Source organism: Lepidothrix coronata, unplaced genomic scaffold (genome assembly GCF_001604755.1).
Source record: "Lepidothrix coronata isolate B3197 unplaced genomic scaffold, Lepidothrix_coronata-1.0 Scaffold14, whole genome shotgun sequence".
Classification (NCBI taxonomy): Eukaryota; Metazoa; Chordata; class Aves; order Passeriformes; family Pipridae; genus Lepidothrix; species Lepidothrix coronata.
This window is the reverse complement of record NW_016690194.1, coordinates 6,617,342-6,645,276: the sequence shown is the minus strand read 5'-3', so window position 1 is coordinate 6,645,276 and position 27,935 is coordinate 6,617,342. Positions and strand designations below refer to the sequence as shown.

General features: G+C 39.0%; 1 protein-coding gene across 2 annotated transcripts in view; it reads right to left on the bottom strand.

Annotated features, from left to right (window-relative positions):
- Positions 1 to 27,935, bottom strand: part of RASGRF2 (Ras protein specific guanine nucleotide releasing factor 2) — a 123,906-nt gene that overhangs the window by 32,382 nt on the left and 63,589 nt on the right. For both annotated transcript variants that reach the window (XM_017806114.1, XM_017806113.1), the window contains exons 10-17: positions 27,259 to 27,419; positions 26,200 to 26,266; positions 25,243 to 25,379; positions 23,163 to 23,245; positions 20,905 to 21,153; positions 20,206 to 20,594; positions 17,544 to 17,672; positions 16,176 to 16,265 (exon numbers count right to left, since the gene is read on the bottom strand). In XM_017806114.1, coding sequence (XP_017661603.1) covers positions 16,176 to 16,265; positions 17,544 to 17,672; positions 20,206 to 20,594; positions 20,905 to 21,153; positions 23,163 to 23,245; positions 25,243 to 25,379; positions 26,200 to 26,266; positions 27,259 to 27,419 — 1,305 coding nt within the window. The remainder of the gene's footprint in view (positions 1 to 16,175; positions 16,266 to 17,543; positions 17,673 to 20,205; positions 20,595 to 20,904; positions 21,154 to 23,162; positions 23,246 to 25,242; positions 25,380 to 26,199; positions 26,267 to 27,258; positions 27,420 to 27,935) is intronic.

Below are 27,935 nucleotides of genomic sequence, written 5' to 3'. Positions count from 1 at the left end.
TTTCAGGGATTTACAAAACTCAGAGAAAAACACATAAGTATTGTTACTTTTTGGTCTTCTAACTTTGATAAAAAGCTCTAAACAAAATCCTAATAAAAACTTACTGCCTGAACTGCATTAATGTAGAAGCAGAAACGTGCAAAACCAAGTCCATGGCTAGCACTAGTTTTGGTCCTCGTAACTTTCAAAGCCACATGGATTTTGGGACAGAAACTGCAAAGGGGATGACCATGGAATAAGATCTGGTGAGGCCACTACAGACATTCTTCAAGCAGCATCAGTGGACTTTAATGGTGCCATTTCCCACTGCAAATTCCTCCTAATGGTTCAGTTTACCGCTGCTCCTCCCTCCTCTATCTGCCCACCTAATACCCTCCTAATACCCATCCAAACAAAAACCCGAGCCATCATGACAACTGCAACAATTCCATGTGCACAGACCACTCATTCATGCATATTTCGAAGAGTGCACAACCTGACTGGTTCTGAAGGTTCACGTCACCACTGATGGATAACCCATGTGCCACCTGCTCCCTACACTGCAAAAGGTGTCCACAGACTGGAGTTGTGAGCCACGGCTCAGGTGTTGATTTGCAAGGAACAAGAGTTCCATCACAATTCTGACAACATCTATGACAACATCCTTCCAAGCAGGTTCCATTAACCTTTTAGTAGTGCTGCATGCACTCTGTTACTCCCCACATACTTTTCCCACCTATTCTGGGGCTAGGAACAGTTTTTAACTCTGCTTATAAAGTCCCTGGCATAATATTGTTGCTGTCTCTGACTTTCCTTGGAGGCACTTTTAGCTACCTAGGCTATAAATCTGTGTGGTTTGAAACATTACAAAATAAAATCACAGTCACAGAATCATTTAGGTTGGCAAAGAGCTCTAAGATCATCAGGTCCAACCACTCCCCCAGCACTGCCAAGGCCACCACTAACCCATGTCCCCAGGTGCCATATCCACAAGGCTTTTAAATCTGGCCAGGGCTGGAGACTCCACCCCTGCCCTGGGCAGCTGTGCCAGGGCTGGACAGCCCTGTTTGTGAAGGAATTCTTCCTGCTATCCAATCTAAGCCTCCCCTGGCACACCTTGAGGCCATTTCCTCTCATACTGTCCCCTGTTCTCTGGGAGCAGACCCTGATCCCCCTCTGCCTCCACCCTCCCGTCAAGGGGTTGTAGAGAGTGAAAAGGTCCCCACTGAACCTCTTTTTCTCTAGGTTGAGCTCCCTCAGTCCTCTCCGCTTCATTATAAATCTGAGAGTGCACATTGACAATAACTAATTAATTTAATTAGGATTCTGGATGGACCTGCCCACATCCAGACCCCACGGTGGAATAATCTGAAGCACTCCATGGTAAATATCCATTCCTCTACTGAAGGAAGCAATCTTTCCACATCAGAAATATCAGCAGTATTTCTAATCATTAATCATCTTAGTGGGCAGTTGCTTCAGTGAGTGCTACTTTCAAGTAATGTTTTTCACCATTATCTCTTGAGATTAATATAAGCTGCTTCCACAAATAGTATCTGCACATAATGGTGATGCAGAACTTCCACCACAGGCTGTCAAACATGACATTAACCTGCCAGCATTTCTAGTTTCACTGAAATACCTCTTTCAATATTATTTAATCACTCTGTTCACATACTTGTCTTAAGATTATGTGATGCAAAATGCAGTTTCACCTTCACATGTTTTTCTTATGTGCACTTCAATAAAAAACTGATATTTTTATAGCTTCTGCTATCACCAAAGTTTAAAAAAATAGGTGCTGAATAGACATAGATCTCAACACCTGTGGACAAAATCAGATTAAATTATTGCAATACCTTATACATAAGACCAGAGCACACTTCAGTGGTAGATGTCATTATCTATTCCATTCATAAGGAAAACTGATGCCTCCAATGATTCTACCTTTGGAACTGCTGCACTCGGGACCAGATGCAAACATCTCATCACATGTCAGTGTGAGACAGAGAGCAGACCGTACTCAAAAGCTACTAACAAGTCCCTATAGCAAAATCCTGCCCTGCTTTTTCTTGTTCTACTGGACAAACATGACTCTATCAGCAGTCTACATTATCTCACCTTTAAAATCCACCTCACCCAAGAGCAATGTTTGTGTTATGTTAAATTTGCACTGGATATTTTAAAAAAACTAAACGCGAGCATTTGCTTTTCTGTTTCACTCAAGATGTCAAAAATTCTCACTCTAGTTACAGCAACTGTATTCTCCGCATTTTGTATTTCTGCATCTAGTGGAAGGTGTCACTGCCCATGGCAGCGGGGTGGAATGGGATGGTCTGTTCAGATTCTTTCCAACCCAATCCATTCTATGAGTCTAAGATTAATACAGCAGCACATGATGCCTGACCACAGTAATTAACATGACAAAAATTTTGATGATATATCCATTTTCAAGCGTTTATCTACACAAAAAGAACTCCTTTCACAAGAATTAGTGGTAAGTAGTTTGAAGTCATGAACAGTGACTTCAACAAGTTTCTGATGTCTTTCTTAGCAAAAAAAACCCACTTCATTTCAGAAATAGATTTGACATGTTAGTTTCAATGAACTACCCTGAAATCGTGCACTGAAGCTGTGGTAGCACTAACATGGGAGAAAACTGCACTCCAGCCTTTGGGGAGGTCCCAACAAACCCTGGAGTCCCAGAAAGGTGGAAGGAGAACATTCATGGCTCACCAGATAGATGACAAATAATAAAAAAGAGTCTCAAACGGAATTCTCTGTCTTGTGGGATTTTTTTTCTTTCTTCTGATAAATACGCTCAAGGGTTGTAGGCCAGTTTCACGATTCAGCCTGGTTTGAATCCAGAAAACTTAGGCTTAGGAAACATCAGTGCTACTTTCTGACCTGAATAAAGAATAAATACAAACCCCAGGCTTGGAGCAGAACAGTTTTCCTCCACAGATTAAAACTGAAAAAGCCTCTCCAATATACACAGGACAAAAAAAAAGCCTTCCCAATATATAAGCAGCCTAAAAAAACTAATCATATATTTTTTTCTTTGACATATCTAAGAAAGTTTGGATGTTTATAGACACCCATCTTTATTGGTCATACATTCTCGAGCAAATAATCGCGTTTCACGCATTTTAGATAAGGGACAGAGAGTATCTTAATGTTGATAAGAAACCTAAACTACCAGTGATTCTGCCCTCTTTTTCATTTTTTTAATTATGATATCAGGTTGTCATACATTAGCCAGCTGAAAAATGGCAGAGCTGGAGAAGAAAACCATAATAACTGAGATGAAAAGAAGCGTGAAGATGATAAGATCTCATTCACTGCATGAAGTACAGCATATTTGATCAATAACACAATCCTTTCTTTTTTTTTTAGTTATTGTTAAATGATCTTAGAGGTCTTTCCCAAACTAAACCATTCTGTGCTTTTCTATATAAGCAATCTGAGGCTTGAAAGCAGGAGCTATAACATCAAGCCACAATCTTTTGTCTGCCTCAGTTTATGAGTGGAATATTTAATTTTTCACTTTGTCAGGCTTCAAGTTTGTTTCACAAAGGGGTTATAAACTCATGGAGTCAGAAATGACTGTTGAAACCCAGAAGAAGTCCAGAGTACAATGCACTTCAGGCATTTAATTTCACTTTCACTGGTCCTTGGGACATATGAAATAATTTTGTTCTAGGAAATATGCCACTGAAAATCCCTGTTGTAACCACCCACGTCAGAAATAATTCCAAGTATGTATTTGATTCTTCTGCCTAAAGCCTCTGCCACATATACTATCTAACTATCAAATGAAATCAAGGGATTATAGTCTTATTAAGGTAAATCCCATGGACTCACATGCACCAGCTGTGTACAATAGTGTAACACAGATAGAGTTGTAGTGACTGTGTTTAATATCTGCAAAATATTTAAGGGAAAGGTTGGTGAACTATTTTTACATAACCCTTGCTTTAGGAAGGCTTTTTCTAATCAGAGAAATATAAAGAACATAGCACTGAGATAAAGCAGTCATGTCACGATTATGTGAACTTGAACTAAATCCAGCAGTCTAAAAATATATCAGTCCAGCAAAACAATTTTAGTTTAATGGATGGGAGAAAAAGGCAAGTGGCTATAGAATACTTTTAAGATCAAGATACTATTTTCTCTCCTCACAATAACACCAAGGTTGCTCTGACAATGATGATAATCTATGATATTATATGTTTATAGCATGACTACTACAAAGGATGAAATTATTCCTTTTAACCCAAAGAAATATTAAAATCTGAAAATTTGTCATTGAGAAGTCCTAAAAAAAAGGGTTACTGCTATAGGTATAACTAGCACACACACTTGAGATTTCTGGGGTTTTAATGGAGATATTCTCTCAGGAGACCACATCAGAGTCTCGATCTTGAAAAAGAAATCTTTAAAGATTGATGAAGACTGAAAACATACTTGCAGTTACAAATTACACAACTTCTTACTAAAAATCAGTAATTCAGAGTAACAAAACCCTAATAATCTTCATTTTTTTAAGCTAAAATTCAGCAGCAACAGAAGAACATCCTCTTCTTTTCTTCTTTTAGCAACAGCAAGGAGAGAGAAAAAGGAGTCAATGTCATCACCAAACTTAATTCTAAATTTTGGTACACCCGTATACATCTTCAAAATCGTATTTCTTTGCACACAAAGAGCCGTTTGTGTGTCCATGCATGTGTAAACTCCCAAGTCCATTTTTTCTAGTGAAATCTTAGGCAAAACCATCCAAATCTTGTGCCATTTTTAATAGATGTATCTCTAGGAAAGAACAGATCCTGAATTTCAAAGGCTGTTGCTGCCAATTGTGTTTTCAGATTTCACAATGTCATGACAAATGTGCAATGTGACAGCAGAACTTTTTCCTATGACTTATATAAAAGAACTATTGGGAATGACTGGCAAAGAATAAAAGCCTTTTTGAACAGTCTCCCTTAACAATTGTATTGGTGACTCTTTAGTACACCTCAGACACCTTCTTTTTTTACTGCAGCAATGTTTGAATTATCTTCCATGAATAATTACAAAAATGGCAACACTGCATCTGGTATTTCTTTGAATTTATTCATCAGTCAACTGTGTTTGCCTGTGTTCCTGCTACGTCTCCTTGTCTTCAGGGAGCATATAAGCAATTTTTACCTGCTGATGTATTTCTACATTTCAAATGATCCCTGGCTCTTGATTTCCTTAATTACACATCATCTAAACTCATGACTTGCTCTGCTATCAATATGAAAAGTATAGCAGATCTTTAGTGCATAATGCTCACAGTTGTTTCAAGAAATATTCAAAGTAAGCTTTCAGACCTTCAAAATGCTTAGTGTTGCCCTACCACAAAGAAAGACTTAAAGTCAATGTACAGCTAGAAAGAGAAAAATTACAAAAAAGTGGCTTTGGGAATTTTTACCTTTAGTTCCTCTGGGCTTTTTAAGTTAAAGGAAGTAGTTTGTGGAATTATTCATGTTATTTTTAATGTTAATAGGCATAAAGGTTAAATGGAAAGGAGGCAATAATTGCAAAGAGCCAAATGTATCATTTTTCAGACCATCTGTGAACGGGTAGTTGACTGTCAGGCAAAACAAAAACTGGCAGGATGCATAACAGGCATCAAAAAATCTCTGAACAAAACATCCATCTCACAAGCAGCTTCCAGACCATTTAGGACTGGGCCAGAATGGAAGCCTAAACAAATACTGATGATTCAAGCAACAGTTAGGCTCAAGGGGGGTGGGTGAAATTCACCCTATGCACAGCACTGCATCTGCCAGGGATTTAGTGCAATAGGTCAGGAAATACAGAATTTACAAATCTGTAACTCAGGAAATGTCCAGAGAAAATACTTATTTCCTGATTAGCCAGCTCCTCTAACAAACTAGAATAAGACTGTCATTCAAAATCCAGGAATACATAAATATAAGTGGGAGATCATAAACTTTTGCTAAATTGAAAAAGATAAAATTGCCATTTTCCCCTGTTTCTTAACTTCCAGGGCAGAGATCACATGAGACAAACTTTCATTTTCAAGTCACTGTTTTAACTCAAAGCTATTGCTCTAAGAAAACTGCAAGGGAAGATTCAACTCATTTTGAACATCACAGTGTTAGCCCTGGTCACCCTGCTTTGGCAACGACACCTGGGCAGCTCCTGATAACACCCCAGCCTCAGGAAGGAATCATGGTTGGGTCTAAACCAGGGGGGTTTTGTCACAAAACCTTTTTTCAGTGAAGAACAGTGTCAGCTGTGGAGTAACTCAATGAGTATTTCCCATTTGGAGGTTTTTTAATTGAAATGGGAGCGCTAAGAAAGTTCAGTGTTCAGGTCTCAATGCTTCTCACACCTCTATGAAGAAGTGGGTCTGGCAATCTCATCAAAATGTGTTCCCAGTTCCTAACTAGAGCCATTAGTCAAACAAAATTGACAAGTTAAAAAATCTTGGTTGCCCTGCATAAAAGACCAGAGGAGTTTAGCAAATCCTACACCAACTCTTTTCTTTCTGGAAACTAAGTATCTTAGATCCCTGACAGAAAGGGGGGACTGGGGAGGGTCAGAACACAAGTGGGATTGATAAGCATGGCATGATTTGATGGCACCCTGCACCTCTGACATGAGGCAGGTGCCCTCAAATTCAATCTCGGGAGTTCCATGTGGGAACCCATGACCTGAAGATGCACAGTTAAAATTAGGATCTTCTTCCAAATAGTCTCATCTCAATCATTATTGGGTTATCACCATCACAATTGCTTTATTTTTGGTCTGGATTCAGAATGAGGAAGTTCCACAAAGCTTTTCCAGTACAAGGAATGAGAAGTTATAATCCAGAAAATTACTGGAGTGCAAAATTACTAACAGTGAAGTTCATGGCATTATACTGATTATCAACTAGAAAAAGACACACATTTTCTAGTTTTGCTTAAACACAGATACTTATGTACAAAGTCAGGAGGAAATACACACCTTTCCAAAGGTCAGCATGTAACCACTGATGCAATTGGAAGCATTTAGCTCAGCACAGAAGTGGATTACACAGCTAGCCACATAATATAGAATCCTGCTTGCTATCACATCAGATATCATGTGCTTGCCTTTCACACAACATTCATCATACCAAGGAAATCTCTCTGCCTGTCCTCGCACAATGAAAAAAAGAAAGCAAAAATCTCCCTTACAAACCTTGCTTCGTTCCAATCTTTACCAAATTCCTTACAAACTCAGCTGCCTACTCTACAACTTCTGCCTCAGGAAATGTAATGGTGTAATGCCACTGTTCAGAATTAGGGAAATACTCACTGAACAGCACATCTGATATCCTTGAATGCAGAACTATATACTCTGTCTGCAGGATGGTGACAACCAAGGAAATACTGCATCTTTTAAAAGCATAATGAGTGTTTTTACGTGGTTTCCATCTCGGGGACCAACAGGATCCCACTGGGAGGGCATGCCTGCATTATTTTGCACGTGCAGGCCCCTCCTGGCACAGCTGCATCCAGCACACAGACCCACCGGCAAGCACACAGGGCCCTGTGTCATTTGGCACGAGTTGCATCGTTCCATTACTCCAATTAGTGCTTCTGCCAGAACAAACAAAACAAAAATATTGTCACACTGGGAGCTGGCAAGTTGTTCAAATGACTGCGGAGCAGTTCCACTGGTCACAACCCAAAATAAGCCAAGTAGCTCTCCCTGAAATCTTCTGTGAAACTTTCTCATTGTAATTTTTATCTTGGAAAATAAGAAGTCAGTCTTAATCAAGCTGTGACTGATTTATCAGAATGGAAAGCCCCACACATGACCCACTGTAGCTCTCTATGAAACATGAATTACTACTTTCAGCTAATTTCCATCCCTCTAGTATTGTGCCAGTAATAAAGCAGGGGTACAATGTGTCACACTGAGAGCTCACAGGACCCATCTGGCTCAACTCCAGCGCTTATGTAGCTTTCTGCAGATTTGTCATTTTAGAAACCATAGCTGTAATTTACAAAAGTCCATCTATATTTGCTATTGCTGTTACAGTTGGGGTATGTTACAGCTGACAAACTCCTACAGCACCTCCAAGAAGATGAGGACTTTCCATGTTCATTCCAGTGGATCCTGAAGTTGACACTTTCACGAAAGTATTTCCACACTGTTTATCCTCAACTGCATTCAGCTGCTCTAAAATCGAGGTTTGGCAGCTTTTCGTCACAGGAAGTATAGAAAGGGCCTACAGTGTTTCATCCCAGGCAGTGATCAAGAATGCAATAATAGCCAAGTCAAAATAAATCAGACATTTACACTGTAAAAGGCTTACACACTTCCCTTTGTACATCTTTTCCATCACTTATGCATACTGCTAATGCACTAAAAATCAGTGGAAAGTAGCATATGACTAACTTTATTTAGAAAGTTTTAGATTAGGAAAGGACCTCGATCTCTCCATAGACAGTGACATGATGACAAGACCATCAATCCAAAACTCACAGGCTCAGTTAAATGCTTTGTCAACAGAGTGAAATAGGCAGTGGGAGCATGTGGCAGTGGCACCAGGAGGTACTTTTGAGGGCCCAGGTGTATTGAACTGCTCTGAAGGAAGTACCACTTTAATTTAGCACCTGCAGCAAAAGAAGGGAGCAGGGTTTGCACTGACTTCAGGGAGAATCTGCTACAGGTGCAAAGGATGCTCTGATTTCTTCTGCAGGCAGACTGTGACAGCTGTGGAAAACCCCATGATGCCACAAAACAGTCTAGTAAACAGTCAGATCAGTTCTGCTAGCCTAAAACCGAGGGCAATTTAGAGTAAGATTGCTTCTTTGTGAAAGAAAGAAGCTTACGTGCTATCCCCACGTAAGAAATGATCGGTAGGCTCTTTGTTTGGGAGATCTTTGGAAATGTGATTTCATAGGGTACCAGCTGCAAAACACAGAAGGTTTAGGAAAAATTCTCTCTCTTGAACAATACTTAGGTAATAACTCAAGCCAAAGGTAATTTAGCACTAGAGATATGTTCAGTCAGTTAATTGAAAGGGATAGTACAGATCCAATTCATTTTTGTAGTTGCTTCAAAGCTCCATTCTTTTAATTTTTTTAATTTTAATTGCCCCTTTAAATCACTGAAATTAGAGAGATTAAACCTATCTTTCCTTCCCCTCAGTATGGGGCATTTTTTCCTACTCATATTTGTCAGAGATATTCCCCCAAAGACTCTTTTTTCCCCCTACTTCTTTCTCCCTGTCTCCTCTCCCTTTTCTCCTTGTCTCCTCTCCCTTTTCTCCCTGTCTCCTCTCCCTCTCACATGTGTTTAAAAACCCAAATGTTTGCACTAAAGAAGCCATGTCCTCCTGCCAATCCCAAGCTCACATTCCACTCTCGTCCTCTTCCACAATGTCACCTTGTTCTTGTAAGAAATAGAATATTCTCTACAGTGCAGGTCAACACCCTGGAAGAGGTGGAAGTGGAGGATGAGAAGGAGGAGGAGGAAGGCAACTTTGAAGCGTGCTGGAAATACAACATACTCAGCTAAAATCTGGTGACAGAGCTGTTGAAATACAGCTGCTGTGTTCATTAGGGAACAGCTCATTTGTTTAAGTATTTGCTTCTTGTGTAAGATTTATTTTTCATGTTGGGAGGTCTTTGGTCTCCAGCTAGAGCTGAGGAAGAAATAAGCTTCTCAAAGTTCTTTTAATCTATCTGTCTCAAGTATTAAAAAAACCCACCTAAGATCAGTTTAGTTCTTGAATTCAAGACTTTGTCAAAACAGTCCCCTTGAAGCCCATGTTCAGTAGAACCATTCCAAAATAAACATACTGATTTTAGAATTAACTATTTTTATTCACGTTGTGTTAGATATTCTTAGCAGACAACAAATTTGTGTGTTTGTTAAGCTTATGTAGGTACTGTTCACAAAAATAGCATTGTTTTGTTAATTTGGCTTCATCCATACAACTATTCAATGATTTCAAGCAAAGTTTGATCTGTTCTACTCACACAGAACACTTTCATGATTTATGAGTATTAACAAGTATTAGGGCCTGCACAGAGAGCAGTTTCAGTAAATGAACACCAAAAGATATTTTTTCTTTTTTCTTTAAAAATCAGTGCATCTTGCTGATCCTGACACAGTGCTCTCATTCTGTGCACAATAGACATAAATCAAAAGTTAAGGAGGAAAAAAGACCAAACAATAGCACATTTGAAAGAATTGTACCAAAATAAATCAGTGAAATTTCCAAGTTCTACAATCCACAAGCGAAAGAAATAATTTTCCACATAAATTGTTTTTATGCTAGGGTTTGTGTGGGTGCTGTGTAGATTTTATGCTGTGTAGATTTTATGCTGTTTCATAACTCCTGCAACATCTGTAAGATTTCTGCAGCTAAATTACAAGTGATTGGTGAGTGTTTTGGCAGGAGGTTCCTCTCTCCCACGTTACAAGTCTCACTCCTTTTTTTGACACTGGCTGTGTGACAGACTGTCAGAGAAGAAGAGGAATTCACTCCCCAAGAGACAGGGCTCGCTGCAGCTGGAGCTCCACTCGAGGACTATTCATGGCAAAGCTAAAAGAAGAGATTAGCAGGATATTCGCTAGGATGAGACCATTCACATTACAATTTATGTAGGACTTTTCTGTGTTATAAGACAGATATCAGAGCAGATCTGCTGGAAAACTTCTGTATGGATTTGGGAAGATATCTCTGACTGAAGCAGAAATCAAGAAATCAAGTTTTGCAGAGGTGTATGAACACAGTGTGAAGAAACTAATAAAACCCTTTCCTATGATAGAATCTGTTACTATTATTATCCTACTTTTATAAATTGGGAAAAGAATGAAGGTGTGCAACAACCTATATGGTGACAGAGCACTTCAGCTGCAGCAAGCCATGAGCCATCCAGCCATCCTTCTCAACCCTCAGAACAGAAAGGACATGAAAAGACAGATAAAGATATTCTGTTTATCCCTACTGTTCATATTATCATCCACACAGGCTCCAAGCTGTGCACCTGGGGTGCTTTATTTAACTTTTTGTATTTTCACTTCGTAGTTCTTTTTATCTTTATCATGCTGTTAAAATAAACAAAGAATCTTTCTGCTATGCCTTTTGCATCCAGTCTTGTCTATCTCGCATTGGCCTCTTTAGCCACCAGCGCGCTTGTAGCAAATTTGGGTAGAGCCCTTCCCAAATCTTCGTTCGCAAAGCCTAGCCATGATGAATACACAAATTTTTTGGAAGAGAATAGACAAAAACATCTCTAGGATATGTAGAGATTAATAGTTAACCAGACAGATGAACTAAACAATGGACAGGTAGTACAGCTTGCCATCATCAAAGCAGTTCATTGTAAAATAACAGAAAATAATGGCACAAACCCCAGTAAGTTAGAAAAGAACTGCTGAAGGGCATAAGAACCTGAGCCATCCTGATTTAGAGAAAGGTTTCATACACAGTTAACATCCACCACAGTGCTCCTCTGTCTAAAGAGAAGCAAAGCCAAGGTACACTATGGGAGAGCTGTTCAGGGCTTTGCATAATTATCAGTACCTAAGTTGTCATAGCATGGGGACAATTCTAAAATGTTATGGCCAGCACTCTCCACAGAAGATAATTAAATGTTCTTCGTGTTTGGTTCTAACAGAGTGTAATTACAGGGCCTTCCTGTGAGTCTGTTAGCCTGCTTGCCTCAGTGCATCCCTGAACAGTCAGAACTGGGAGATGGGAAATTGAGAAGAGCTAAAGGCATCGTACCCCAGGAAAGCAGCATTAAACAACCAGAAGAAAATCCCCAAAAATCCTCCTCAAAATAAACAAACAACTAAATAAACAAACAAAAAAAATTAAAAGAAATTTAAAAAACCCACCGAAACCAAACTCCTCCCCCCCTGCTGCCCCTAAAAAAAACCACAACCCAACAAAACAACACTACCAAAATACAAAACATCCAGAAGGCTTCAGGCAACAGTGAGAACAGAAGACACACAGGTGACTTGTACCTCCTAATACTCTCCCACAACCTCCAACTCATTTCAAATCCTGGTCCTGTTCTACTTTGCCAGTTTAGTAACCTCAAATGACTCCTATCAGGTAACTGTCCACTTTTGAACCTTCACAGTGTTCCCCAGCAGAATCTCACCAGGCTTCTATTCATTACACAAATTCTGGATTTATACTCTGGTACCATAATAGTCTTTTCTCTTCCCTTCCTAATAATTCCTGATGTTTCCTTTACCTTTCTGGCTCTTGCTGAGTACCAAGATCATTTAAGGAAACAACCTATTGTCATCCTCAGAATCTCAGTCCTGAGCCAATCCTTTCAGGTGTAGAGCTCAGACTGTTTTTCTTTGTGTGCATCACTTAGTATTAATTAACACTAAATTTCATCTATTCATATTTTCATATATTCATATTCCATGCAGGAGTGTATTAAATGGCACACACCAGAATGTCTGCAGCAGGGAAGCCAAGGACTGACTGAAAAAAGGAAGAAACCTCACAAATCTCATTCATTGCCCAGAACTGATTCACTGAGTGATCATCTCCATCCTATGAAGTGAATAAGACAGGAGACCACAAGGAAAAAAAAAGGCATTATGTAAGAAAAATCTCATAATCATGGTGACATATACACAGGAAATAAATAAAATTATTTGGTTTACCCAAAATTGAACTTCATGACTCTGTAACAAATACCATCTCTATCATGATTAATTGCACTAAGTTACAAAACAGATGATTCAACAGCTCAAACTGTGGTTTGTAGCCTTCAATTTTCATACTGATTACAGGTGGACACCAGATTACTCCAGTTCAGTCTCCTGAGACTACCCACCACACATTTTCTTGTCAAATCTGCTGCACAACCCTCTCACTGTTTTTTACATCACTTAGGAGAATGACCTTGAATGAAGAACTACCTTAAACAGCAACACAAAAAACAGCTCATGAATATCAGGGATGTTGTTTTTCCCTTTCACAGCGCTCCCATGTTTGATATTCCTCCAAATGACTGCATAATTGTAGATCATATTTTCTCTCTTTCTTCAGTGTTATGAATATTGAAAAGCTGTGATTTTAACAATACAAAAGCAGTAATTTTTAATTTAATTGGTTCCTAGTGGAAAAAACCCATATTTTTCACTCTTATTTTGCTTTTCAGACAATTAGTAAACACACTGGAATTAACTCATAAAGCAAAATGTGTCAGTGATTCTATGGCAGTGTCTGATTCCAAAGGCAAATAAAAATTACTGAATAATGTCTGCAACAGGTTCATCATCTTGAGTGTGATCACACGGCATGTACAGGACAACCAGGTGATGGGTTGTCAGGATGGGTTTAAGAAGGGCAGGTCCTGCCTGACCAACCTGATCTCCTTTTATGACCAGGTGACCCGTTTAGTGGGTGAGGGACACACGTGGATGTGTCCACCTGGACTTCAGCAAAGCCTTTGACACTGTCTCCCACAGCATCTGCAAAAGCTGCAGACCATGGCTTGGACAGGTGCATCTTCCCAAGTTAAGGACTGTGTGGATGGCCCAGCCCAGACAGTGGTGGGAATGGTGCCACATCCAGCTGGTGTCTGATCACTCATGGTGTCCCCCAGGGATCAGTGCTGGGTCCAGTCCTGTTCAATGTCTTTACTGATGATCTGAATGAGGGGACTGAGTGCATCCTCAGCAAATCCATGGATGATATCAGGTGGGGTGGGAGTGTTGATGTGCTGGAGGGCAGGAAGGCTTTGCAGAGGGATCTGGACAGGCTGGATCCATGGGCTGAGGCCAACGGGGTGAGGGAAAAGGCCAAGTGCCAGTTCCTGCCCTTGGGTCACAACAATCCCATGGAACACTCCAGGTGGGGAAACAGGGGTTGGAAAGCTGGAAAAGGCCCTGGGGGTGCTGGTGACAGCAGCTGGACATGAGCCCAGGTGTGCCCAGGTGGGCAAGAGGCCAATGGTCCCTGTGCTGTCCCAGCCATGGTGTGTCACAGGCCCAGGGCAGTGCCCGTCCCTGTGCTGGGCACTGCTGGGGCCACACCTTGAGTGCTGGGGGAAGTTCTGGGCCCCTGTCAGAGACTGAAATGGTTAATGATTTACGCATTCTAAGAGACTTCTGCAGGCTTTTGACTTTCTGATGGGCAACTGGGCTCATCCCCCCTCCTCCGCTGGAGAAGATGTCAAGCCCTGAAAAGGCAGGAAGAGCCGAGTTTACCACACCCTCCACATGCAGGAAGAGCCGAGTTTACCACACCCTCCACATGAACTCCGCACCAAAAAGGGGGACACCACCCTATGAAAACAACTCCCCACCTTGGGGGAGGTGCAAAGGATATAGATATTGACTGGTGACTTTGGGGGTTTGGGGGGTATTTTTTCTTCTCCCCCCACTGCCTGCGGATCAAGACCATTGCTTTTTACATCGCTGGATCCAGTGGGCAGCGACTATATTCGTTTTTACCACTCTCATCTTTTCTTTTTTCTTGCTCTCCCTTACTCTTACCCTGTCTTTCTCTCCCCTATGCATTTTTCTCCTCCCCCAAAAGGTTCGCCTTGTTATATGACAGCACCCAAAATGCTAGCATACCTGTTGATACAGAATTGTTAAAATAAACCTTGCCAGTATATGTTTTCAGACACCGATTATTTAGTGTCTTTTCACTTTAATCCACCCCAATGGAATTATTGATAAAACCTGGGTTACCCCCCTCCCTTTTACCTGGGGCGCGTCGTAACAGCCCCTCAGACAAGAAACACATTGAGGGACTGGAGCATGTCCAGGGAAGGTAACGGAGCTGGGAAAGGGTCTGGAGCACCAGGAGCAGCTGAGGAGGGGGCTCAGCCCAGAGACAAGGAGGCTCAGGAGGGACCTTCTTGTTCTCTGCAACTCCCTGACAGGAGGGTGGAGCCAGGGAGGGGTTGGGCTCTGCTCCCAGGGAACAAGGGACAGGACAAGAGGAAACTGCCTCAAGCTGTACCAGAGGAGGTTCAGGTTGGATATTAGGAGGAATTTCTTCTGATTAGACATTGGAAGAGGCTGGCCAGGAAGGTGGTGGAGTCGTCATCCCTGGAGGTGTCCAAGGAACAACTGGTCATGGCACTCAGTGCTCTGGGCTGTGGGACATGGTGGGGATTGGGCACGGGGTGGACTCCATGGGCTGTGAGGGCTTTTCCAACCTCAGAGATTCTGTGATAAAGTTACTAAAACTGAACATTACTGTCTTGTAATCTAAAGAGCACAGGAAGTGCACAGGAGTAACAAAAGCACTAATCCATGCTTCTGCAGAAATTATCATGATGCTTTCTCACTTAACAAGCAATGACCACAACTTCAGACACAGTGAGTACAAAATCCACTGACATCTATGGTGATGATTTACTGTCTTGCACAGAATTTCAAGAGTAAATTTGAGACTGAGGTCTTCAAAGCAGTTTCTTGTCATTCCAATGGTTACGATGGAAAAGAGACAGGTGTGAATTTACAATCAGATTGTGCTTTTTCACATATAATCAAAGTGAACTGTGGGTTTGAGCATGTCAAGGCAAAGTGACATTGATTTTGTAGACTTTAAGGCAGTTTTTTATTTGAAACATGACAGGACTTGGTTAGTGGAAGATATCAGTATGTCAAAGGGTACACAGTAAGGCAGCAAACACATTCAAAACTTAAATCAAGTATTTTATGTTGCTTTAAGTACCTCCAATCAGTAGGCTACCATAGCTGCTTTCCAAGGAAGATACAGTACACACCTGAAATAATTTTGTTAAGTAAAACTGCTCTTATATATACCAACCTTGGACATAAAAATGCTCATTTTCAAAATAAAAATCTTAAATTGTAAGTGAATTAAAAAAAAACAAACCAAGGAAGATACTAACTAGAGGTTTAGCAGACCACATATACACCAAATATTAACCTTTCAGTAGTAGGCTGTGCTAGAAATATTAAGGACAAATTATAAGAATTCAACTAATAGGGTTGGAAAGGACCCTAAAGATCATCTTATTCCAACTCCACTGCCATGGGCAGGGACATGTTCCACTAGACCAGGTTGCTCCAAGCCCCATACAACCTGAGCATGTATTCTTCAGAACATAACAGGTAAGTTCTTGAGAAATCTTTAGCTTTAGAGAACCCAGGTATCTCACTGTTACGTCTCTTACACAGCACACTTCTCTCACCTGGTGGGCTCCCGTGCCCTGCTGCAGCCGTAGCAATAGCAAAAGCAGAAGCAGGAGAAACTGAGCAGTGGCTGTTATCAGCAGCTTGCACTGTAAACGGAAAAGACAGGGAAAAGTTAAATTCCACATACTCTTCATTAAAGAACAGTAAGATTTAAAATCTTCATTAACATTTATACTTCATGAACACTTTCTGCTTTCACTGTCAGATGACTTTATGTTAAAGACAATAAAAGTATCATATTTGTGGTTTAAGTTTTTTTTCCAGGTCACTATGATTAATGCTGCTATAGAAACAATATCTAAGACATTGCTGAGATGAGAAACAAGTATTTAAACCAAACAGAAAAAGAAAAGAACAAAACACACACACAAAACAAAACCAACAACAACAAAAATAAAAAAACAATAGAGTAGAAAAGGAACCTAAACAAAAAGTCACGTCAGAGAACTAAGCATATTAACCAGCTTCTGACAAGTAGATTCACATGTGTTTTCATTGCTTCCCTGGATGAGTAGAGTTTTTCAGAATTCATCAAACTTCTTTCCAGAGGGAGTAGAAAACATTGTCTCTGACTAGTACTCACATAATACAACACTGTTGCCCACAGTTTCTAACTCCAGAATCTTGCCATCTCGCCATAAACAGGCTCAATCACAGAAAATTGCTATTGATTTAAATCTAAAGTGTCTCAGCAACTTACTAACAAGTGAGAAGCCTCTGCTCTGGTTTTGTTTTAGTCCCAGGTACAAAATACCTGCCCAGAGACTTGGCTCAGAAACTGGCAGCATTTTAAATGGACACAGGTCCCAGATCTGCTAATGATTTCAGAGAGCTACGTGAGAGCTATTTGAGGAGCTCCACCTCTAGCTTTTTCCTCTTCAATTGAGCATTTTATTCAAATTTTGGATTGAATAATATGACACCATCTGTAAATGTTCAGTGTTATATAAAGAAATTGACACTGTCACTCCCCATTGACAACAATGGCTGTTGTGTGTTTCGTGATTACAGATGGTGCCGAAAATATGCCCCCTTAGTAGCTGAAAAAAATCTGTCGAAGTCTTGAGAGTTCTGTGAGAACAGGACTGATCCAGTATTAGTCCTGAACCTAAGCACATCCTGCTCGAGATAGTTAAGAACATTGAGCTTCCAAGTCTCATTATTGATACTCAAATTTAACAGGCATACTTCACATTTTAATGGCTTTTTTAATATTATTATTAATAGCTGAGAAATAAAGAAAATACAAGCAAAACAGATTATTCAAATATTATTACTGCTTTCTAATATCCTGGAAAGGTTACAGCCACAGTGATTTAACTCTCTTAAGTGACTGACAGAGCTGAGGCACATCAGTTTCTCACCTCCTGGCTGGCGGTAGCGGAGGTGACGTGGTGTCGAAGGGGATCTGCATGGCGAAAGCTCTGTGGTGTCCACTACTGAAGTGCTCTCAGGGATAGTCCTGTCCACTGACACAGAATCCAGAACTGCTGCTTTAAAAGAGAATTAAATGTCAATACTGGTGTGATCATGCATAATTTGGGTTTATAGTTGTTCTAAACAGTGCAGCTTCTTGAACTTGCCAAGAAATTTTTCCATTAGCTCAGCCATAATTATCCTCTGAATAGAGTTAAAGGAGCAGGAAAGTTTTGTACCAATGACACAGACACGTAAAATCTCATAAATAAAGAACCAGGTGAAAACCAGCGAGGTGTCAGTTTTAAAAATAGGAGAATATGCAGTGATGTGCACATGTCATAAGGATACTTGAACTCATAGATTTTGTATGAGCTAGGAAAAATAATCCTTGTTGGATAACTGTGTAATCAAAATCTGTCCAATAAAACGGCCAAACTGCACTGGAGAGCAGACTACTCCATGGGGGATTTGTTCTGTCAGAAGAATAAAAAAGGAATGGAAGAAATGCTACTTCCAAAAGGAGAGAAAACAAGCCAATAAAACATATCCTTCTTCTGATATGAATGACAACTCTGCCTGCAGCATGAGCATTGTGTATATAAAAATAAACAAAAACTTTGGAAAAATAAAAACTTTGAAAGGAAGCAAGTGTGAAAGGGGGAGAAGAAGCAGGAATTCCAGCATGCAAATGGACAACATTCAGGGAGAACAACAATCACCATAATAACATGTCCTGTGGAACAGGATTTGTGCAGTTGTACTGGATTTGGAGGAAGTCATAGTTGTCTTCTTGGAACTCTGGTAGCACCAGAGCAACAGCATTACCTATTTCCATTCCCCTTGTGAGAATTTTTCTTAGACTTACTCATCTTCCTCATGCTGCATACAGCTGGGTGACAAAAGGACTCTCCCCCGCAGAACATAGCTATCTAGATGCAAACTCCTCCAAACTGAGCGCAAGCTGTTCAGCAGGAGATCCTCAAGGGAATGGAAGACACCGCTCAGACAGCAATTTAGCATTTATATGAGCTCCTTGCCATTTCCAAATGTTCCTCGTGCTGTCCAGGTAACCCCTCCAGCTTTGACAGACCAGAATGAAAAATCTGAATAACTCTGCAACAATGCCCAGTGCTTACACGAGGCCAGAACAAGCTGTTCTTAACCAGTTCACTCTACAATGTTTAGCAAAAAACAATGCACCTACAACTGCAGTTACCTGTCTGTGATTAACTTTAATGCAGGGCCTATACTTTGGGACTGACCTGGGAAGCCTGTTCCAGTGCCCGACCACCCTCTGGGAGGGGAGGGAGAACCTTTTCCTGATTTCCAACCTGACCCTCCTCCTGTGCTAGAACCCTTTTTCCCCTCAGAGAGGGGAAAAATGCCTGTCAGGCATCAGTAAATCAGATGTTTTGTAAATCATCCTGTGGTCAAAAATCACAAAATTTTTCCAATGACACAAGCCTCTCCTATAGAGAGAGAGACTCCTGTAATGCTAAGGTGGCTCACTTGTCTGTTAAAAAAGATTTTTTGTTAAACAATAGGCTACATTCTGCAAAAACAATCCCTCTTCCTAATGCAACATCAAATTTGTTACCAGGGCACTTGTTTCAATTTATCATTAGGGAGTAGATATAACATTTTGATCATATTTTTCTTAGTTTATGTTTGGTAATCCTTTTCTTCTTTCCTCTTATTAATTTTTGTTGTTACAGTACCAGCAATTAAAACTGGGCTACATTTTGCTCATATTCACAGATCAAATTTCTCAGACTGTAAATCAGGCTATGTACAACCATTTTTGAACATTAATTTTAGGAATAAAATAGCATTTTTTAATTGCGTTATTTTCTACTTAATGAAACAATAGAAAAATATTTCTCTATGCTTCTATTCTAAAGACCATTCCTCCATCCCTAAAGGACAAATAATGCCCATTTATGCTTCCTATGAGATTGAAGCTACTTTCTTGCTTTGCCATTTATAAATACAATGATCCCATTCTAGACGCATACACTGAGGTTTATTTCAACCAACTTTAGCCCTCTGGAAGTGAAACTTGTTCCAAGGTGCCTTATACAATCCACAGAGGAAAGAGGCATTTGCACAGGAGCAATTAATCTATTTTAGATCTACCTTCTGGATGGAGAACAACCAGGTGGTGTGAATGTCACCAGTATTCCAAGCACACCACATAAATTATTTATTTGGATTAGTGACAGAATCTCCCTGGAAAACTAACCGTGTGTGCAAACATGCTGAAGATCTTTACATCCCTTCTTTTTAACTTGATATTTTTACTTCTAATAATGGTATAACTCAAAAATCTTTCACCTCGAGAAACACAACTGGCATCAAATATTTTCTTCCGCCTTTCTCCTTAAAACTCCACTTGAAGTGAGAACAGACAAAGTGTGGGGGGTTGGAACTAGATGAGTGGTATGTCCCTTCCAGCCCAGACTATTCTATAATTCCATGATTTTGCCATACTACCATTTCTGGAAGGGAGCAACCAAACGGTGGGATCAGACAACTCATTGCAGCCTTGACTAGAGAAGAACCAGAGGGCAGGATATCTGGTCTCAGTGTTCTGTGGGTATTTAATACCTCTGCGGATGCTCCTCCTCAGCTTGTTGCAGAGGTCCATGCGGGGGTTCTCCAGGCTGTCCTCGATGGACCCTGGACTCTGCTCTGGGGACGAGAGCCCCTTGCTCAGGTCCAGGGGCACTTTGCTGCCCGTAGGTGGGGGGGAGGTGGCCGGGCTGTAGTTTGAGGTAGGACTGCTGGCCACAGATGAAGCAGAGAGGTCAAGGGCACCGATCCTTGAGTTCAGGGGTGAGGTCAGGGACAGCTTTCGGGTTCTGGCAGGTGAGGAAGTCCTGGAGAGTGACAGTGGAGGAGGAGAAGAGAACTTGCGGCAGAGATGTGGCGACTTCCCGTCAGCCAGGTACTCCCCTCTGTTGTTCTGATTGGTGGCAAAGAACAACTCCAAAGACCTGCGAGTAAGAAACACAGAAACAAATAAGCACATGGTAACAAGAAACACAGAACAAGTTTAACTGAAAACAGTTCGTGCAAATCTGCATGGCACTGCAAAATCTGTGTGACACTTAGTCCTCAGAGACAAAAACTGAGACAGACTTACCTAAAAACTGATGTGCTGTTACAAATGAAGAAGTTTCTGCTTCAAAACTTTTTTTAACTTTCTTCTTATAAATAAGCAGAAAATCACAAAGGAAATGACAAATGACACCGTGGTATTTCTTTTGGAAAAGTATGATATAAAGTTGGAGCCCCCTTGCTTACCTGACTGGAATGGAGGTGAAGGGCCGTTTGTAGATGTCTGAGAGCTTTTCCAGGACAACAGCTGCCGTAGTGAATATGCGGTAGGTGTGCAGGAAGGTGTTCAGGAAATCGATGCTCAGAAACCTCAAGTCTGTCAGTCGTTCCAAGAGGCGCTCGACGCTTGCGTAGCGGATTTGGGGCACTTTGCACGAGTTCAATGTTTTGCTGAAGCAGATGTCAATGTCATCTCTATGAAGACGAGCATCGGATCTACACACAAAACCCAAATTTAAAACATTTTATCAATGAGTGGTTATGGCAAAGGAACGCTACGACTTTATCTGCTCTTGTCAACACAGAGGCGGCAAGTATATTTATATTATTGTATTTCATCAATGCAATAAACCTCTTAATCCGTGGTGATACCTGCTTCCATAACTAAGAGAATTTAAAATTTATTTTTGGTAGATAATAATTTACATTCAAAGCCTAAGAAACCATTAATGATGCATAAATTTCTGAAATGGAACAGAGGGCAGAATGGTCCCCTCTTGTCTCTTTCAGGCTACTATGGCCTGTAGTTCAATATTAGTAGAATGTCACTGTAGAATAATAGTGAACTGATTGCAATGCGTTTCTGCCGGGATCAAGCTTTATCTAAAATAGAGTAATGGATCCTAACAGAAGGCAGCAAAATTAATCCCTTAGCTAAGTTTAAGGCTCACCTGCAAATTAACACCTGCCCTCAGGCTCCAAGAATTACTTTTTGTTTTAAAAGAATAAAGAGGGAACAGCATGAAAGATCTCAAATTTCAAAGCAGTAACCAAGAAGAATCTTTGTTTCAGTGAGAAAGAAAAAAAGGACCAATTTTTGCTTGGCCATCAAAACAAAAATAATTTGTATAACCCTACCCAGAATGTTTTTTTTTCCTCAAATACAATTTTGCTTAATTTTATCTAGCTGAAGGCTTAGTTTGTAAAAAAAAAAAAAGATGCATACTAAGTAAAGCATCTTTTAATATGCTTGTTATATTAAAATTATTTCATTTTCTCAGAATACATATCAAGGTATTTTATACAGTTTTACACTGTATTACATAAAAGAAACAATAAAATATCTTCTTTCTTAAGTTAGGCCCTCAGAAATGGGGCAGGTCTTTTTATTTCATTCAATGACATTTGACTCTGAAACACAGTGCTGAAAATCAGACAAGTAAAATTTAAGAAAGAGAATGCCAAAGTTTTGTCTGTTGTTAAGATCCTGTATGGTTTTTAGAATTAAAATTTCATTCTCTTGACAATGGGATTAAGATTGTGCTGTAGTCATGTACTTTTAAGACTTAGCAGGTAACAGAAGTGTTTACACACACTGGAGATTTCCTGGAATAAACCTGAAGACCTTAAAATGCCTTATTTCCAGGGATCAAAGGTATGTGCCCTAACAGTCTATTTATGGATGTTTTCTCTTTCCCATTTCAAAGCACAAAGAAAGGAGAGGAAACAACTAAAAAAGAGGCATTTGAGAAACAAAGAGATGTGACAGATAACAGTAGGAAAGGAAATAGATATCTGTCTATCCCTGTGTTTTATTCATTAATATTTATATTGGATAACAGTAGACAAAACTCATGTAAATTGAGGTAGATAGAAGACTGGAGAGGTAAAGTTTTGTTGAAAATTTGGAATCATGTACTGAAAATTGCTCTCTAGAAATAAAAATTATTTATTACAATAAATAACTGAAAGAATTTAAAGGTGAAGGAGGCAGGTTTAAGAAAAATTACCTCAGTGTGATCACTTAAAATTACAAGAGAAAATAATTTTTTATCAGAAATAGCAGAAAAAAAGAAAACATAAACTTTGGCTAATACAACAAAATACCTTGGAAAATGGCACTTGTCTTCAGTCACATAAATTCTCAAGGCATTTTAAAATATATTCAATAAAATTATGAGTGGTATGACAGAGGAAAGCTATCTGAGAATAAAATCATTCATCTGAGGCATAACTGAAGCCAACTTCACAAATAACAGAAAAATCCAGGCTGTGATCCAACACCATGAATTAGGAGTTTACCATTCTGAGTGATCCCTACCATTCCAAGAAAGGGATTTGAAAACATATGTTTTGGGATATAAAATTTATTCCATTCAACAATACTGGGGAAAAAATAAATTAAACTCTTTTATTTTCTGAAAACACATTTTCTTTGTTAAAACTTTTATTAAAAAAACACAACAAGCTATTTTGTTCACTGGGGGGGAAAACGTTGCACTTACTTGATCATATGTGGCACTGTGACTTTAGAGTTTTCTTCAAACACTATTGTCATTAACCCATTGCATCTTATATTATCAATGCACTGTGAAAATAAGCATTAAGAACTGTTAAAATGAAAATACAGGGTAAGGAGACTTATTTCCACACTTTTTATATTCCTCTAAGCACAGCTTTTACAGGACATGGGCTGACTGGGACAAGGTATTTTCACAAATGAAAAGCAGTGATGCAAGAATTACAGTGGACATGCTTTTTCAGCCTCTGCCTCTTGAAGTATTCAGCTCATAATCCTTTTTTTCCCACATGATTAAGCATTTTGAGTTGGAATTGATATTTCCTTTGAAGCTCCTTTGAAAGGGAGCAAAATTCATTACCTCTAGTGTTTCCTGAACGAATGTAAGCTTAAAAAATCAAGACCACAAGTCAAAATACTTTGTACAGCAATGGGTACACTAATACCTTACCCTTTACTCTGTGCAAAAGACCAGAGGGAAACATAAACAGTGTCTAGAAACACACTTGCAAATACAAATTGAAGTGATGCTTATTGTGAAACAGAAGTGTGAAAGTGTTGTCCAAGCCATTCCCTGCAAATTCTTGTATGTATGTTTTGGGCAAGTAATTAGGAGGTGGTGTTCTTTCACATAGTTCAGATGTGTCCAGAGAAGGAAATGGAGCTGTATCTCCACAGCTATAAATTTAAACCACGATCTATGTAGCTATATGTGGGTTTATTTATATATAAATTCAAGGTTTTAAGATTATTTGAAAAGTCCAGCTGTAACAACTGACCATATGATTTGATCAAACTGTTGCCTAAAAGCAGCCACAAAAATACATCTAATAAAATACGTAATTTCCCCATTTTAATTTTAAATATTTCAAAGGAACCCTTTAGCACCAATATGATATCAGATGGCTTTTTTAATTTATTATAATTTAGGTTAAGAATGGACTTATTCCTGGATGTCCCATGTTTCAGGCCAATTCCTAAACAATCTTTCTTCCCCAGAAAATAATTCCAATAACTGTACATGTCAATGGAACACCATAATTCATTGAAAATCTATTTTGTCAAAAATTCTCCAACCAGGTATCTCTGTAAGACAGAGAGCTGCAGCTCATAATGTAGATTGAGATTTTTATTTTCATATTTTTGTTCTTTCAAAAATGTTATTCCAGCAGAGAGTAACTCAGAATACTTATTTTTAAGCAGTTTCTACTCATTATGACAATGATTCATCTGGAGATGTTGCCAGCAATGACAGCAGCTTAAGAAATGCAACACATTCCACACTGATATTTCTCTAATCAATTATTACTCTTTAAATTAATAGAGGATAGGACTTGAATTCAGGACTATGACAGATCTATGTACTTGTTGATCATATGCACACACACACACAAAAATAGCCTTAATTTAGATCTGCTTAGGTGAAAGTTCAGACAGTGCATTCAACTTCTTTCCCCAGATAGACTTGGATAAAATTTTGCCATTAGTTTTTAACTAAACGCACAAAAAAAATATTCCTGACATTAAAATATTTTGAAAAACCTTTTTTCTTCATTTACAATATGGACAGTTCCTGCAAACTGTCAGAATGCTCAGCAATATTTATAATGGTTTGTTAGTATTCTTTTTGGTGGAAAACAGAGTTTATCTCATTTTCTCACTACATTATTGATGTGATATGGCATAATTTTCACTCTCAGGACTCTCAGATGTTTTTTGATTTGTATGAAAGTCATGAACAAACCAGTACTATCCTTCTTCTTAAATCAGAATACATATCTGGATGGGCTCTTCCTAGACATAAAAATGATTACCATTAGTATTATGTTTGTACATGGACAATTTTGTAATTTATATCCCATCTCTGTCATTGAGAAACACATTTCACTGGTGACTCAAATGCAAAGACAGAATTTTGAGGAAAACAGGCAGCACTAAGGGGTTTTCCTACAGAACACAGCAAATGAGCCCTCAAGAAATCAGCATCCCTGTCTCGGAATGGTTTTCAGAAATACAGAATAAACTAAGATCTCAGTGCACACGTGACAAAGAATGCATTAAACTACCTGACTGATATCACTTGTCCACGCAGCTTTCTCCTGTCGTGATGGGGCTAAAAGGACAACAGTAAAAGGAGGAGCATCCGTAGGTTCAACTATAAGTTTGAAATCAAGGTGCCCAAACACCTGTCCAGAACCTTTTGCTTTACAGCCAGAGGAGGAAAAAAAAAGAAAATGTGAAACTTCAGAGTACAAGACAAATAAAAAATGGTTTCATTTAAAACAAAAGTTGCTTTAAAACATCACCCAGACAAAGAGCAAATCCAATTGGGGATCCAAAAACTCATTTTGTTTTTCACATACAAAAATAGTGGAGTTGCTGCACATTTTTCTAAAGATACCAAATAAGGCTAAATTACTTCTAACACTTCTATGCTCATATACCCTCAGCATACTAGAAATATCACTGAAATTAATGAAACTACTTCCACAGTTCAAGTTCAAAAGCTGAAAAACTGCAGGATGGAAACCAACATGAGTCACAATAAAATCAGCTTGAGCCTGTGTTTTGTTATTCCATTTGAACAAGCTCGCAGTTCAGACTTGTAGGGAGTCCAAGACAAAAGCTTTCCATGAATTCTGCCATTTCATTCGACCCCCCATTTATTTTAGAAATCCAATTATCTGCTGCTTGTTTTGAGGCTTTTTTTTCTTTCCAAGATCCTATGGGTGAAGCTATATACAAATGTCCGCAAATAATTTGTCACATTCCTTCAGTCCGTCCTCTTGAAAATCCGATGTGCGATGTCAACAGCACGAACAAATATAACATAACAAACCGTTACCTGAGCCAGCATGTCCATTATTGAAACATTCATTGTACTGAATCAATTTAACAGTGTATTCCTCTGGTTTCATGCAGGGAGAAAACATATCAATTTGCTCTTGTGAAAAACAAAAAATAGGTTGCAATTTTTGGAAACTAGAAACCATAATTATCACAAACAGCTGAATTTAACTTACAATCATCATCACTGGCATCTGTCTCCTCAATCAATGTGCACTCTATTAACGACAGAACACCTCCTGTCTATGAAAACAAAGAACAATTTTCACAAATTTCGTCATTTGTTCCCATTTGTCATGACAGTTATTTTTAAACTTTGATACAACTTTAACATTTTACATTACTCAGAGCTCTTAGGAAGATATATCAATTTCATCATGCACATTTTTTCTTCAAGACCTAAACCCAGACAGATTAAATATAATTTTTTTTTAATCCAGTAGTACAACATACAACATTTCTTTCAGTTTTACCACACTGTAATTCACATCACATATGGACTTGTACACAAGTTCCAAAAAAGTTAAACAGAATTTCATCTTCTCCTGAATTTAAATGAAATAGATACAAGGTTTTTTAAAGGTTCTGTTATAGTCTAATTATTTTGCAAAGTACTTGAACTATTTAAGATGTGCAAAGAGAGAAAGCCCATAAACAGTCTTAATAACCTCCCAGAATGTCAAATTAAAATTCTATTCAACATAATCCACTCTGTAAGCTGCCAGCATCTCTTTATCCACAAGCCAGCCCTATAAAAGCCTGTTTCTAAGCAAGCAAAACTAGATTGTTCTTAGATGACATTTCAGTTTAAGAGAATGTGCTGTCCAGGAAACAGAATTGACTTTTAAAACTAATTTTATTAGAGTTCTCGAAAATGTTCTTTGGCAGTTCTGCAGGATTGTACTGGCTGATTTATGCACTGAAAACTGACTTATATTCAGTGCTACATACACTGAATTTATTCACTGCTTCATATGATACATCAATGCCTTATTCCTAACCCCCAGATTATTAGAATTAACTGGTTTTAGAAAAATCCCATAATTAGTAATAATGTTGGCTGAATTCCATTATTTGAAATCAAAGGACAAAGCAGTTAATAACTGTTTATCACTCCACTTCTGTTTATAACCTTACAGGCAAACCTCAGTGTAAAGCCATAAAATAACATAATATTGACATTTCACCAAAATGTGTTTTTATTGTGCAGCTTAAACATATTGTAAAGTCCATACCTTGAGAAGATGCAGTTTTCCTCCTGAACTTCTAGTACAAATTAAAAAATGTTTTGTAAACAAGAAGCACTGCCTTTCTCCTTCTTTCTTCAAAGACAGTGAGCCCAGGCGAACTTTACTAAGCTTTCCCCTCTCAACTGAAGGGACTTGGATAAGGGAACCTGATAATAAAGATGCAAAATTTACTGTATTAAAGTAATATTTAGTAGGCAGTGTTTAAGTTAATGCATTCAATATTATTATGTTAATAAATGCAACTCTTCATTCTAGTATCAATGTATATCAGTCTGTCTCTGAAGCACAAGTCAATCATCTTTTTTTTGCAAAAGTTCCCTTTGGTTTTTATCATAAATAGATTCAAACAAGTATGACTAATACTTATGTGCATGGCAGGATTAGATCTTGGGCTAATTATGCAATTAAACACACTAATAGCTCATTGATCAGAAAATGTAGCTGAGCAGCAAAAAGCACTTTTGACAGCTACTAGACTTGCAAAAGACAAGTTACTTACAAGTCAAAGAGACAGAGAATGCAAAGAATATGTTGTGAAGGAAAGGAGTTTGTTGTATGTGTGTGAGCCTGTGTGCAAGAGAGATGGAAATGAAGCACATTTCTTCTGCTTATCTTGTGCTGCATAATTTTCAGTGCTCCACAGCTCATCTAAAATGTGTTAT